This window comes from Ptychodera flava, chromosome 16, assembly GCF_041260155.1.
Source record: "Ptychodera flava strain L36383 chromosome 16, AS_Pfla_20210202, whole genome shotgun sequence".
Classification (NCBI taxonomy): domain Eukaryota; kingdom Metazoa; phylum Hemichordata; class Enteropneusta; family Ptychoderidae; genus Ptychodera; species Ptychodera flava.
In genome coordinates, this window is record NC_091943.1 from 19,870,760 (window position 1) to 19,885,444 (window position 14,685).

The 14,685-nt window shown below is 37.3% G+C and overlaps 1 protein-coding gene, 1 long non-coding RNA gene and 1 pseudogene across 2 annotated transcripts; all 3 read right to left on the minus strand.

Annotated features, from left to right (window-relative positions):
• Positions 1 to 3,917: 3,917 nt before the first annotated feature.
• Positions 3,918 to 7,176, minus strand: LOC139152844 (uncharacterized). The gene is made up of 4 exons (XM_070726196.1): positions 7,132 to 7,176; positions 6,699 to 6,770; positions 6,045 to 6,131; positions 3,918 to 5,019 (listed from the first exon to the last, which is right to left on the minus strand). The coding sequence occupies exons 1-4, from the start codon at positions 7,174 to 7,176 to the stop codon at positions 4,723 to 4,725; spliced, it is 501 nt and encodes a 166-aa protein (XP_070582297.1). The 3' UTR covers positions 3,918 to 4,722.
• Positions 4,007 to 4,606, minus strand: LOC139152843 (TNF receptor-associated factor 2 pseudogene; annotated as a pseudogene).
• Positions 7,177 to 7,184: 8 nt separating the features above from the next.
• LOC139114929 (uncharacterized) lies at positions 7,185 to 12,083 on the minus strand. Its single transcript, XR_011547999.1, has 4 exons — positions 11,861 to 12,083; positions 10,745 to 10,823; positions 9,670 to 9,768; positions 7,185 to 7,340 (listed from the first exon to the last, which is right to left on the minus strand). It is a non-coding gene; the product is annotated as an uncharacterized lncRNA (long non-coding RNA).
• Between the last annotated feature and the right edge of the window lie 2,602 nt (positions 12,084 to 14,685).

Genomic DNA, 14,685 nt, shown 5'->3' on the forward strand with positions numbered 1-14,685 from the left:
GCCTTCTTATTGCTTGGTGTAGAGAGTGTTTGTTCGCCTTCTGTTTACTATTTAGTTGCGTAATTTGAATGCGTTCTGTGACATTTGGCTTTTCGGGTTTTAGTTCCAGAATTATTTTGCTATTGAATTTTAGTACCTAGTCGAAAATGTAATCCCCCTTGGGAGTATATAGTGTTCTGCGTTGTAAAATAATTTCGAAAAATTGGTTATGATCTCTTGTTTTTCTGTAAGGAAGGTAAAGTGTTGTCGATCCATCTTATCTTATTATGGAGAAGCTATATTGTGGATTAATGGTGATTGGTTTTCAGCGATAAAAGATTCTCTCGTGTTCCCGTGTGGTATTAAAAGTAACACTATTAATAGTGAGCTCTGATTTGCCCAGACGGTCACGTGACTGTGCATGTATTTACGATATACTGTAAAGTTGGCATTCCTATCTCCAAAGTGGGTTTCTTTCACATTGTTTGTATTTTCATCACAAGTTTCAATATACTGATATAATATAGCGATAAACAACCCCTATAAGTTGGGTACACCACTCGAGCTCGGTTTTGACCATTTCACTCCTTATACACACGACTGAAGTTCGTGCGTATATGTTGTTTACCGGTCGAAACCGTGTGGTATCCTTTCAAAGTGGTGCTTTATTGCTTATATATCTCTCGCGATACAATTAAAGAAAAGGGATTGATTGTTGCTGCTGTCATATCAACTTTGCATGACGACTATGACATCCAATTTAGTGTTTGTGGGTTTGGAATATATAATTTTTGACATATTATAGCTGTTAACTTTCTTTCCCTAATTTGAGTTATTGAAATGAGTAAAACGTCTTTTATAACCACTATTTTAGCTTTTTAGTGCTATTCAATGCTATAGAGTATTTTTCTATGTTCCTTTTAACAAGTAAATGTCAGTAAAGTAACACAAACTTTTGAGTTTAGGCATTGTCACTGCATCATTTTTGAGTTTACCCCATCAAGCCATATCTTGTTGGAAAAACAACTGCGTTAGTGTTTAGAGAGATGATATTTATGTGGCTTCCTTATTCGCTGCGTTTGGTAGGAGAGGAAACATTACCCATACCCCTATCCCTTAAATGTATATTATAGAGGGATGTACGGCATACCATATATTAGGTAAACAATCGACGCACCCCATAAGTCTCAAGAAGATACACTCTTTTAATGATTTGACTTCTCTATTGCATTAAGTTCTTTCAAATGATATATAAATACCTTGTAAAAATTGTTTGGAGGAACATGAACTTAATTATTGGGTTTGAAATTAAGCAAATTTTACAATTTACATTTCATGTCCGATATAAAATCTAATCGATTTTTGAATATCGATTTATCCCCATTTAGTTGTATACCAATGGTAAGGGGATTATCTGGGCTTTCTAAGAATGTATTGTTTATGGTACTTTTTTGTTTTTGTTTCGACTAGCGGTAAATATGTTACCCCTAACCCATTCCTATTTTACTACGGAGGGCAGTGACAGCCCTTCACAAACAAGTCGTTACACTCTCACACACCATCAGTTAAATGCAAAATAAGCAGATTATGACAGCTGAGAATACTAGCTAACAGAAAATCATAGTGGGTAAAATGCCTTAAAGGGGATGATTTCGATACCTGGCCAACGGACTAACTGTTTTGTGCATATTGTTCAAAAAATCACTTAAAATTTACACAAACTGGACGGCTTAAGCTTTGTAACTTTAAATATGCAATTTTCCTCCAATGAAACTATACATGTTTGGAAAGGCCAATTTCAGAGCTTTCAAACGGTATAACATTTATATGGTTTCATAATTCATGGTTCAAGGCAGAACGGGAAACATTACCCTACCCCTTATATTATAATTTTGTTTAAAAAATCACTTAAAATTGACACAAACTGAAAGGCATAAGCTTTGTAACTTTAAAATATGGACTTTTCCCAATAAAACTATACATGTTTGAGAAGGCCAATTTCAGAGCTTTCAAACAGTATAACATTTATATGGTTTCATAATTCATAATTCGAGGCAGAAAGGGAAACATTACCCCTACCCCATATGTTGTAATTTCGTTCTTAAAAATGACTTAAAATTGACACAAACTGAAAGGTTTAAGCTTTGTAACTTTAAAATATGGACTTTTCCCAATAAAACTATACATTTTGGAAAGGCCAATTTCAGAGCTTTTAAACAGTATAACATTTATATGGTTTCATAATTCATGGTTCGAGGCAGAAAGGGAAACATTACCCCTACCCCATATGTTGTAATTTCGTTCTTAAAAAATCACTTAAAATTGACACAAGCTGAAAGGCATAAGCTTTGTAAGTTTAAATATGGACTTTTCCAATAAAACTATACATGTTTGGAAAGGCCAATTTCAAAGATTTCAAACAGTGTAACATTTATATGGTTTCGTAATTCATGATTCGAGCAGAAAGGGAAACATTACCCTACCCCATATGTTGTAATTTCGTTCTTAAAAATTACTTGAAATCGACACAAACCGAAAGGTTTAAGCTTTGTAACTTTTACTATGCAACTTTTCCCCATAAACTATATATTTTTAGAAAGGTCTGATGCAGCACTTTCAAAAAATGTAACATTTTTATGTTTCATCATTCATGATTCGAAACAGAAAGGGAAACATTTACCCCTACCCCTTATGTTACACACGGATATGTGGCATACCGCGTAATAAGAAAACAAGCTCATGCACCCACTAAATCTCAAGACACATACTTTTATGTTGTTTTTCTTGTTTATTGCACTGAGTTCTTCAAAAAATATATAAATACCTTATGAAAAATTGTTTGGAGGAACGGGAACTTAATTATTGGGTGTGAAATTTAGCAAATTTTACGATTTACGGCCAATGGCCGATATAAAGTCTAATCGACGTTCGAATATTAATTAATCCCTATTAAGTTATATATCAATGAAAAGGCCATGATCTTGGCTTTCTAAAAATGTAACGTTTATAGTATTTTATTGTTTCTGTTTCCGTCGAGCGGTAGATACGTGACCCCTACCCCATTGTTGAAATCCAAGATGGCGGCCAAGATGGCGGCAAAGATGGCGCCAAATGAACCCCATGGGACACGATTTGATTTTGGGAACATCAAAATTCATTAAATATAGACCCTAAGGATTACAAAAATGTAGTTAAAAAAATACATCCATGGGGTGCATGGGAACCCTACTTCCGACTAGACTATATACACCTGTTTACTATAAAATTAATCGAAATTCCTTTAAATTCAATTGAATACACATATAACTTACGATCTTTAGAGAAAGTAGAATAACAAGCTTATAGTATAATAACTCTGGAATTCACTGAAAGTCGATTATTCGCAAGAAATTATATAAAATTACGAATACTGTACGTCTCTTTGCACAACGGTATTATTTGACCATGAGGCTACGATTGTAGTTCAATAATAGCGAATCGGTTCATCTGCTGATTGCTAAAATCTCAGGAATAAACTCTTGAAATATCATAAACGAAAAGCAACAAATAATTTAAATGTCTTAAGTATTGAAAATGTAATAACGAAAGTTTTTATCAACTGTCTAGTTTAATATTGGAATATTACGTGAATATATGTTGAATACACAAGAACACATTCATTTTACACCATAAAAACTCTAAGTTTCAAAGATAATAATTGCATGGTTACAAAAGATGAAAAAAGACTATACCTTTACATCTAACTTGGTTTTAAAAGAAGTGCTTTGGCCACATCACTTTTTGCATGAAAACTATGATAAAGTATTTTTACCAGATATTATTTCTCACTACAGGTACAATAGAGTTATCTGTACAAAAGCACTGAACGGAATTTCGGATGTAGACTGTATACACACTCTTGGAAACAGTGCTGGTGGTGACTTTACCGTTTTTTGTAATAGTGTACTAGGTATGTATTTTTGCGGAATGATTCGACCTTTATCTTATACCATCTCCCATGTGTTTTGGTAATATGCTTCATACATTCTTACAAATCGCTAGTATCGACAATAATTCGAAGAAAAGCCACATCCTGCTTGACATAGGCATTATCGCTGCCATCAAGTAGGTTAAGCGGTAGAAAGAGAGGACAGCCAGACGCGATATTTAGATCACTGGTCGGGCGCTGGAAAGAACTGGAATTTGGATCTGGCCGAAATGCATCGATCATATGCTCCTTGTTGTTCTGGTCGATCCACATAAACGTAACTTTCTGCCTGAATGGCCATCTTAAGATGGCGTCGTACTCTCCCTTCATGATGACGAAGAAAAGTGAAACGTGGTTTCCTTTTCCCATACCATCACCGTTGAGATACACCCTGGCGCACATCTTGTAACCGAATCGACTTGTGAAGAAGTAAGGAGAGTATAGCGATAACGTACGGCCTGATATAGCATCTCGTCTCTTCCTTGCGAAGTCGGTTATTTTCCACGTTAGGACCCCGTCATAGCTTGCCATTTCTAAGGACTGTATGCGAAGATCATGTTCGGCGAGCGTAACGTCTTTCAGTGCCATCACCTTATCTTGTGCCTTGAGTTTGTTCATCATTGCTTCGAGACGTTCTTTAAACCGTTTGTCTTCTTCCATCGCTGCCCGTATGGCTGCTGCCAATCTTTCTACCTCTCTGCTCAAGACAGCGACCACGCCCTCGGAATTTGTCGCCCTTGTTTCTAGAACATCGATTTTGTTTTTTATCTCCACTGCTATGTTTTTAGTTTTTCCAGCTGACGAGGTACGCTTTCCGAATCTTCCAGCGCCGGAGAATGGGTCGCTCTCTCGTTCACTTTCTTCAAATCATTCTCAAGGTCTTTTACGCGAGCTTGTAGAATTTCGACTGAGTTCTGATGTTGTGTAACAAGCGCGGTCGTTTTGTTGATATGTCGAGTATTTCTTTTGTAACTCTCAGAAAATGACTTTACTTTGATCGTCTCGGTTAAAAGTAATTGCATGTGCACTTCCACTGCTCCATCACCGTGTTCTGCCTCTTTGCCACGCTCAACCTGACAAAATAATTTAGATCAAATTGGTTGATTTTAATGACAAAAGCAACGGGATTTAAGGACAAAGTAAGTAATGATCCCTGTTACCCTGTAATCCCGGTTCGTAAAGCCTGCGTAAACGATTGCTGTCATGGAAACCGGACGCTTAAGCTCTTGCACAATTACTGGTTGATGATCTTATTATAGTTAAATACCGAGTCCTGGGACATATTGAATAACGAATTTCATGTTCCCGTTATAAGAATTAATCGCAAATTATCTACATCTTTATCAAACATACATGACTATGGACGTAGTTATAACAGGAAACTTAAACTTGCTCAATAATATCATTAGTTGACAAAGTACATGTATCTTTGTTAAGATAGTACACACACCAAACTGAAACAAATCACACCATTCCCTAAGTCTTTCGAAATTAAGAATAGATAACAAGAGTCACCTTGCAAACTTTGACACCAAAGAACAATTTACCAATATTTTCTGAAAATTGAAATTTCAAAATGGCCACCATCCTAATGTTATGGCAAATTTTAATTTTCAAAAAACTAAGCCGAGGAAAAATTACCCACTCCATGACCTTCAAAATGAGCGTCTGTAAACGGTAGGCCAAAGAATATTTTAAAGTTCGAAAGTCTGAATATCTGTCCCCTCCCTTAATGAGGTAAGTGAATGCCATTGGGCGTTTAGCTTCTTGCTGTTATAATACATTACAAAGTATAAATGGAGTAAACAAAGTGACTTAATGGGGACACTAGCTTCTAGGGCACGTTTTCTTAAAAGGGACCATTTCAAACTCTATCTTTAGAAGTGCATTATGAAATATAAATAAAATTAAATATGTAAACCTGACTTGATCACTGTCAATTCTAACAACAAAGCGTAGTATTATATGACTTGAGTGGTTGTGCAGCAGTGGTTACGCTGCTTTATTGTCTACCAGGAATCTCCTTTCTCTGATATCTGACTTTGTATTTAGTCACAAGGAAGAGTACTGATCTCAGCTAGTTTGCATCTATACATACCGTTTCATTACAGCCAATTTTATGGAACTTGCACCACTCTCGATATCGTGCGCAGTCGCCTCTCGAAGGATCTGTGTGTTCTTGCAGCTGATACATGAGACATAAGAGATAATATATTTAAATATCGCTGACGTTAGTGACGATAATTGTTTACGAACAGTGTCATCTATAAGAAGACAATAATGGATTGAAAAGTCAAATCTCACATGCCATGAACAAAGGTCACAAGGTCACAAGATCAGGTCTTTACATTTCTTACTATTGTACGATTATTGCAAGATTAATGCTGTACATATGGAATATGCGTTACACTGCAGTTACCATCTTAAGAATTCTCAAAAGGGACATGATAGAAAACAACACGACTTAAGAGATAGTCAGGCGGAAAGAGAGGTTGAGATGCAATAGTACAAGGAGGTCAGACAGAAAGACAGCCAACGTCACCAAGAGATACTGAGAAAGGCAAGGTAAACCTGTCAGAGAAGTTGGGGAAAGTGTGACGCTAAAAAGTGGTGATGAAGTTACTGAGGAGAGTGGGAACGATAAATTTACAAGTTGATGACTAACTTTCAACAGACGAAAAATAGTTTTGACACCATACATTAAAAACGTGCAGAGCGAAAAAAGGCAGAAAATCTTCAAAACTTGACTCACCTTATCTCTTGGGAGTTGTTTGAAACAGAACTTGCAAGTGATGGGAAACTTGGCGCACTCTCGTTCATGAATCTTAAAAGAAGCAGTAAGGAGAAATCAGTGCATTAACGACTCGTGTTAACTACCTATCAATCAAGTGATACGCAAAATACAAATGTTGAGCTAGAACAGGTAGATAAACTGAAAGATCCGTCGCTCGGGGGCGCTCTCTAAGCCCCCCCACCCCTTCCGAGACTTGCAACAATTAGACAAGAACAATCGTGAAGTGAATCCCACACTTTATTATAGTACTTCCTCCGTATAGTTTACCTCTTGAAATTTGGTGGAAGATTTTCTTATGAATATGCTACATGCCTACAAGCAAATTAACACATTAAGCAAATGAACAGGTTAGACAGAAAGTGAAGAAGAAAGATAGGGGAAAACGAAGTACATGCTGTTTCGTTGTCAACAACAGCAAAAAATTGAAGTCGAACATACCTTAATTCCTTTAAAAATTAACAGCACACTGCAGTGTTCACAATTTATCAGTCTCATAACACAATCTATCTGTATATGTCGTTTAAGATCTCGTCTTTTTACTCGCTGTTTGCAACCACTGGAACATACCACCTCTGCGTATTCACACTCTAGTTCATGATTCTACAGGTGAAACAACATGGAGGAAATGCCGATATTTTGAGGTAAATAACGTAAGTTTTATTACTCATGCATATAATTTAAGACGTTATGGACGGAAACCCCTGTGTACTCTTACCGTAGTCATGATAACTCCCTGTGATATCTGCATTTTCATGTGCAACGCTGTCTTTGTTCACCATTATCGGAACTTTTGCCTTAGTAAGGTCAAATAATGCAATAACACGATTGGAACTAATTTGGGATAGTTGGATCTCTATATTTTTCAAATTTCTCAAAAGTGTTATGTGCCCTTTAGCCGAATTTTCCGATATTACATATTAATCATAAAAACAAGTGTGTAACTTAAAAAGAAAAGCAGATTAGGTAACATTTGCAGATTAAATCTACATTACTTCATCATCCAATTTTCCCAAAATAGTTCCAATCGTGTTCAATAAAGATTATGATAAAACAAACAGCATAAATAGACAAGGTCTTGGGACAATGATGAGAATAAACTCAGTTTTGTTACAATTTATAATATAGAATAGTTTCAATGCCACCTCTCGGCGATGGAGTTAGAAGGCAAGTCATCACACACTGACGATGGAGATTAATTAATTTGAAAGTGTCTTGTGCCCTCAACGGTATAGCCTATACAGGAACCGATAGATCCCGAGCGAGCATACACTTTACTTTTCGAAACTTGCGATAACTTACATATGAAAACTATCTTGTCTTGTTTAAATTTGTACTAAAGCAGCATAATTTTCTCTGATTGTTATGTTCCCGTTTGTGTTCGCGGCGTTTTTTTATGAGATTTGTATCTCGGCAGATGACACACACTCACTAGTCCTTCGTACTTTATGCTTCTCTCGTAAATCACAGACAAATAGTCTGTGCGTAAATTTAATACATACAGTAAACCCTCGCTCTAACGACCATGCTTGGGGACAGACAAAACGTTCGTTAAAGTGAGGTCTTCTTTGAAATGAGGGAATTTGAATCCAGACTGGCCTGGCCCGGGGGACACATTGCACACACGTTATAACTGATAATTCGTACTACTGGTGGTCGGTAGAGCGAGGGATTATACTGTACTCTGCTTTTACTGCATCAAAATGGCCGCCGACATGTAGCTATAAAATTTAGTTATTACCAGACCCCTTCGCTGTTTCAATGGAAATACCAAAAATTACGATAAATCGACACACGGTCGGATGTTTTATTGAATGTCATTTTTACTTAGGATGGCTAAAAAAAAGAATGCATTCTAAGACTTAAACAGAAATGAACACTTCATTAGCAGCACTGGCGTCATATTGGCATATCATTGTGGTCTGATGTGGCATGACTGACATGGTCGATTGCGTAAAGTGGCGTCTTGTCTACCGTGAAATGTTACGGTTCTCATGTCAAGATACAAAAAAGTCTGAAGTATCGATTTGACAATTCAAGACAGCATCGCCGCGCGTGATCACTGAGGTCATACAAAAATAATTGTAATGATTGTAAATGGGATCTTTGACAGGATATTGAAGCAAGACATACAGCGGCGATTGCAGGAATGATTGGTTTATTTCATAATATATAGGGTAGAACTTCGGAAATGATTTATAAAGATACATATTATAATCAGAAAACTGGGTATATTTTTTTGTGAGTTCTGAGGGTAGTACACAATACTGCCATTACAGGACACCAGCCTGGCACCTGGCACCACACCAATAGCAGAACGCTGAATTATTGTAAAATTGCCGAACATTTGCGAAAAATTGTGAAACCAGATGACATTTGTTTCGTTTCGTTTCAAATGGAGCTTTTGATGTCTATGTACTTTCAATGACATCGACGTTCATGACTGAATGGCTCATCAGACTCTGGGAAACCTCGAAGCTTTCAGAGAGTAAATTCCTAAAAAACTAGCTACTATTTAACCGCCCTTCGATGCAAACCACATACGGGCTCAATGTGCATCACACTTACTTGCCACAAACAATTCAATTTCATGTTTACATGTAGTCGAGGGAAAATTGATAAAATTTCCTGATGGCATGTCTTTGTCACACGGTGTTATTCTTTAGTATCGCATGAATTGATACAAGGTGCAGAGAAAATGCAGAGAATAGGTAAAGTCATATAGATTAAGAATAGATATCTCTTGAGTCTCTTTCAATTCGGGGCTGTGTGTAAATTTTGTCTGATGACAAGAGAAGTAGATTGTAGTTGTGACAGTACAAGAAAGTGAAATTCGATCAGGACTCATACCGGGACTGAATATCAATATTTCATAAATAATCATCCCAACAAATCTAATTTAATTATTTCAAATGAAGAAAGATGTCAATACCATGTACTTTTCGAATATTCCGGACCAATCACATCCATCATTAGTACATTTAGTTAGAAGACTCTTCATCTCACGTTTGATGGCAAAATCTTGATAAACCTGAAGTTAAAAATAAAATAAAAAGAAATGTGTAAACATAACAGCCGAACAATAAAGGTAAAAAGCCAAGCCTGCCTGATTAATCCGTGAATTATCTGCACCTTTTAAATGTTAATTAGAAAGAAATGTACTATGACAGTTATGCCACGAAACTTGTGAGAGATCATGTATTAATGTATACACAGAGAAAGAGATGTAGATGCATTGCAAGGGGCCATCATGAAGTCTTGTCGCTATGAATACTATGAATATCGCTGGAAAACCCACTTGCACTCTTGTTGTCCTAACGATATTTTATAACTCAGGCAAAGCAAAATAAGAGTAATGTTCCACACAGAAAGACCCGAAATAATTATCTAACCGTTTTTTGCTACATTCTTAGATTACTTACCAATGTCTTCGGGGACAGATATTCGTTCTCTGAAATTTTTACAATTTGTTTTGGATCTACCACTTGTGGTGGCTCATTTAAAATATCTTGGAGTAAGAAAAATTTTCACCGTCTTTGTTTTTCTGAAATGGAATTTGTTCCCCGAGAGTTAACACCGGAATGGGGGCAGTTTTGAATTACTAAAATCGGTAAAATTGAAGGTAAGTTATGTCAGACTCTAGTATTCTTGATTTTCGTAAAAGGGTGTTTAAAGTTTCAATGAGGAAAATTTTAGCAAAAATTAAGCAAAAGCTAGTCTTCCAAATTTCGAGGTGCGAACTACCGTGCATGTCTATGCTATGGAGAGGGAAAACAGGTGAAAAATAACGCTGACGGCATCCCCTACATTGGATGTTCGCTGCAACATTCTTTCGTACGAAGTACCTCCATATCAATATGGATTTCAGGTGGGAGGGTCCCTAATGGAAGAAAAGTTTTGCGCATTTGATCACTTGCAGAAAAATGTTAACTGAAAAGAAGTAAGTAGTCATCCTTCCAAATGAAAAATGGAGTCGAATTAGCAATGTCTCAAACATTCAAACTCACCGTATCAGTTCGAATAACCATGTATTCTGCCTGTGGGTCTTCTTTAGAACATTCTGGACAGTAACCACTGCCTGTTGCCCTACGAAAATAGTCGAGCCTTGTACTTAGATGGAATGGCAAATATTGCAAGATGGTCACACAAATACATACATACATACATACATACATACATACATACATACATACATACATACATACATACATACATACATACATACATACTTTCACACATACATACATACACACATGCATACATACATACATACATGTATGCATGCATGCATGCATGCATGCATGTATGTATGTATGTATGTATGTATGTATGTATGTATGTATGTATGTATGTATGTATGTATGTATGTATGTATGTATGTATGTATGTATGTACGTACTTACATGTATGTATGTATGCATGTACATACATACATACGTACGTGCGTTCGTGCGTGCGTGCGTGCGTGCGTGCGTGCATGCATGCATGCATGCAGGCAGGCAGGCATACATGCATGCATGCATGCATACAGGCAGGCAGGCAGGCACGTAGACAGGCACATACGTCCGTCCATCCATCCAACCAACCATCCATCCATATATCTATTCATCCCTCCATCCATCCATCCGTTCAAACATCCATCCATACATGTATGCGCATGCATGCATCCACCAATCCATCCACGCATCTCAAAGCAATGAAGTATCGATATGGCGAGTACTATGAGTTAATACCAGTATAAGTTTCTCAATAGTCCATGTTATGTCTTTCTGGTCAGATCGCTTGTAAAGTTTGACCTTCTAACAATGAATTTTGCTTCCTTTTTCAGGTTTGACAATTTAAGCTTACGTATACGGCATTTTTGTTGAGTTTAATGCATTTTCACTTTATGAAAAGGATGCTCAAACTTAACCATGACATTCATTACATCGATAAAGATAAGCAAATGAAAGCGAAATATACCCCTCCGTTTGCAAGTAGGTTGCCCCTTTCAATTCTGAAAATTACTACTTTGTCGGGGAATCTACGCGTTCGTTATGACCGAATATATTATTACTGTGAAGATGATAATCTACCCTTTTTATGAGCAGAACAATCAAAAGAGAAACGAAAGGGCTATATACCTCAGAAGTTCTTCAACGCAGCTGACACAAAATCTATGTCCGCAAAAGTTTTGTCGAGGATCTCTCAAAATAAACTTGCAGTTTATACAAGTATACTTCTCTGCTTCATCTTTTCGTCGTATCAATGACAGTGTAGAATAGCCAGTCATAGTACGATTATTTGCAAGTCAAACTTGATAAGGTGTGTCGTTGTATTATCCGTTTGCTGTGTTTGTCAGCTTGGTTATTATGCTTCAGTGAAGTTCTTGGCGTACTTATATCCCTCTGGATTCTTCAGAGTAATGAGAGGATGACAGCAGTGTCGAGTTAGAGAAACAGGGTTCAGCGCCTTGATAAGTTTGATTTGTATTAGCTGACAAACATTGGCTCTCACACAGTCAATAATTGCTGCAACTTAGTCTGAAATATATAAACAGATAAGATAAAATATTAATACTGCAAAACCGTTATTCATCATCAATTACAGTAGTTGCATAAACGATGGAACAGTTACGGTTTAATTGCGATCTCGAGATTCTCCCGAGAGATGTTGGAGTTGACGTGAGTTGATGATGATGATGACGACGACGACGATGATGATGATGATGATGATGATGATATCTGGGTCCCAGTTAAAGTACTTGATTCTACTTCTTTTGTATGAGAAAGGTTACTTCTAGGCAAAAATAAACACGTTTTCTTGAGAGTAGATAGTTTACGGGCCTGACCCTGTCCTTAAATATATCTCTGAATTCCAAATGCCTGCTATTTGTACTCGTGATCAGAAATAGTTTAAAGGTGGACTCAATGAAGATGTCATTTCAGCAATCTGTCGTGCGTTTATGATTGTGCCGGTACAGTAAGTGAACGAGATGAACGTGATTGGGGGGGGGGGGGGGAGGTTGTTTTCCTCTGCACCAACTTGCAGGAGCGCGTTAAGCACAGTACATCACAGATTCCACTCTAATGCATTCTCCGATTGACATGCTTTCATTATTTTTCGTAATCTTCACTTTTGTCGTAATTTTACGATTGTTACGAGCGACGTGTTGACATGGCTTACAATATTTTGGGCAGCTGAAAAAGCAGACCATTGATATTGTGATTTTAAAGCGAATACTTACTATACCTCGTGCAGCCTGGTGTTCACAATCAGCTGGTTCAGATGAACTTGATCGTACGTACGTAGTTGGTGGCTTCGCCGCTTCCGTGATTGCGCTCATGAACACAGATCCAGACTGAAGGTATAGCTGCAGACGCTGCAGACTTACCATGTCAGGCTAGTATACGTTTGGATTTGAAATGTTATTTGTAATGAATGAGGTCATGAGATGACGCACTTTTGTAATGCAAATGAGTCAGCTACTATAGTTTGACAATATGTCTATACACGGTCCCTCCACAAAAGGAACCCTGTGGTGTCCATGAACTCCATGGTGCCATGGAGCTAGAAACAGACGTTTCTAGCCTACTTCATGCAGAAATAGCACTATTGTATCTATGATGCAGGACAACGGATTTCAAACACGAAGTTGTTTGCAATAATAGCTTTGAAGTACATATGCTGTGTCATGTTGAGGCAGGTGAGGTTTCAGGCTAAGTGTGGTACTGAGGGTGCAACGGTTGACTTATAGACGCTCGTGTATAAGAGTATAGTGTAGATATGGTCCCGATGCCCAGGGACACTATCTGAACCGTGGAGACATGGTTGTAGTACTGCTGCTACCTGAATCAATACCCCAAAACTATAACAATCTACCTCCATGGCTACACTAACGCCATACCGTAAGCTCAAAGCTCCGAAGGTTGAACCATAGACAGTAGAGGGGTGTCTACGCTTGAACACGATTCTGTAAGTTCATAATAAGGTCAAAGGGCGCTCGTCATTTTAATATAATTACAGGATATCCACTCCGAGTCGTTTTCACGCCCGGAAATAAACTTTCAACTTCAATGTTATAAATGTGACTATTGGGTATACTTTTGCTTGTTCACCATCTGCGCATTTTAATTTTTTAACGTCGATTGAAATGGAGAGATTATGTGTACATACCGGTACATGTGTGAGCAATGGCGTCGACTTGAGTCTCGCAGACAACTAGTTCACTGTTACGTTCTGATCAGAAAAAGATGCGCTCTTAACTCAGGTAGCGGTCGAGATCACATCGGGCGGGCAAGAGTATCCTCAGGCTAAAATCATGTTTTACCTTTATGTCGCTCGTGTTCACACACATGAGCTAATGTCGCAGCGATGTCTGTCAGTTTTTTTGTGTGTGTATTTGTGTGTGTGTCTGTCTGTCTGTCTGTCTGTCTGTCTGTCTGTCTGTCTGTCTGTCTGTCTGTTGGTTCGAGATCTCAAAAGCGGCATCTCGGATCTGAATCAAATCTTGTAAATAGATTTTGTTAGGAAATAGCAAGAACTGATTCGTTTTTGGTGGATTTGGCTTTTATTCTTTTTGTATGATTATTTGCATAATTAAGCTTAATGCTTTTAGAAAAATGGATATATATTTAGAATGCATAGCTGTAGATACAGCGAACTCTCATAATTAGGAATGTGTATCTTGATTGACTTCATCAAAGATGACGAAACGTCCATGTGCATCGAAGATAACATGATATAACATTATGAAAGGCATTTAGCACTTTTTTCTTCAGCTAATTACTAATTTGCGTATTTAACAAACTTTCTTTATTAACGACATAAAACTCGAAGGGCTTGAGCAAAGTTTCTAAACTTACCATGGCTTTTGATGAGACAATGATATCAAAACTGAAAGAACTTGAACATAGTTGACGAAAGTGTTATGTATATTAATTATAAAGTTTTGAAATAGAAATGAAAG

What these genes read in the sequence shown, in the direction of transcription:
- LOC139152844 (XM_070726196.1), bottom strand. Translation starts at nt 7,176, where the DNA reads ATGTTCGACTTCAATTTTTTGCTGTTGTTGACAACGAAACAGCAT. An exon ending in TGTTGACAACGAAACAGCAT is followed by an intron (nt 6,771 to 7,131) that starts GTACTTCGTTTT and finishes GCTTCTTTTAAG; the next exon opens with ATTCATGAACGAGAGTGCGC. An exon ending in AAATTGGCTGTAATGAAACG is followed by an intron (nt 5,020 to 6,044) that starts GTATGTATAGAT and finishes TTATTTTGTCAG; the next exon opens with GTTGAGCGTGGCAAAGAGGC.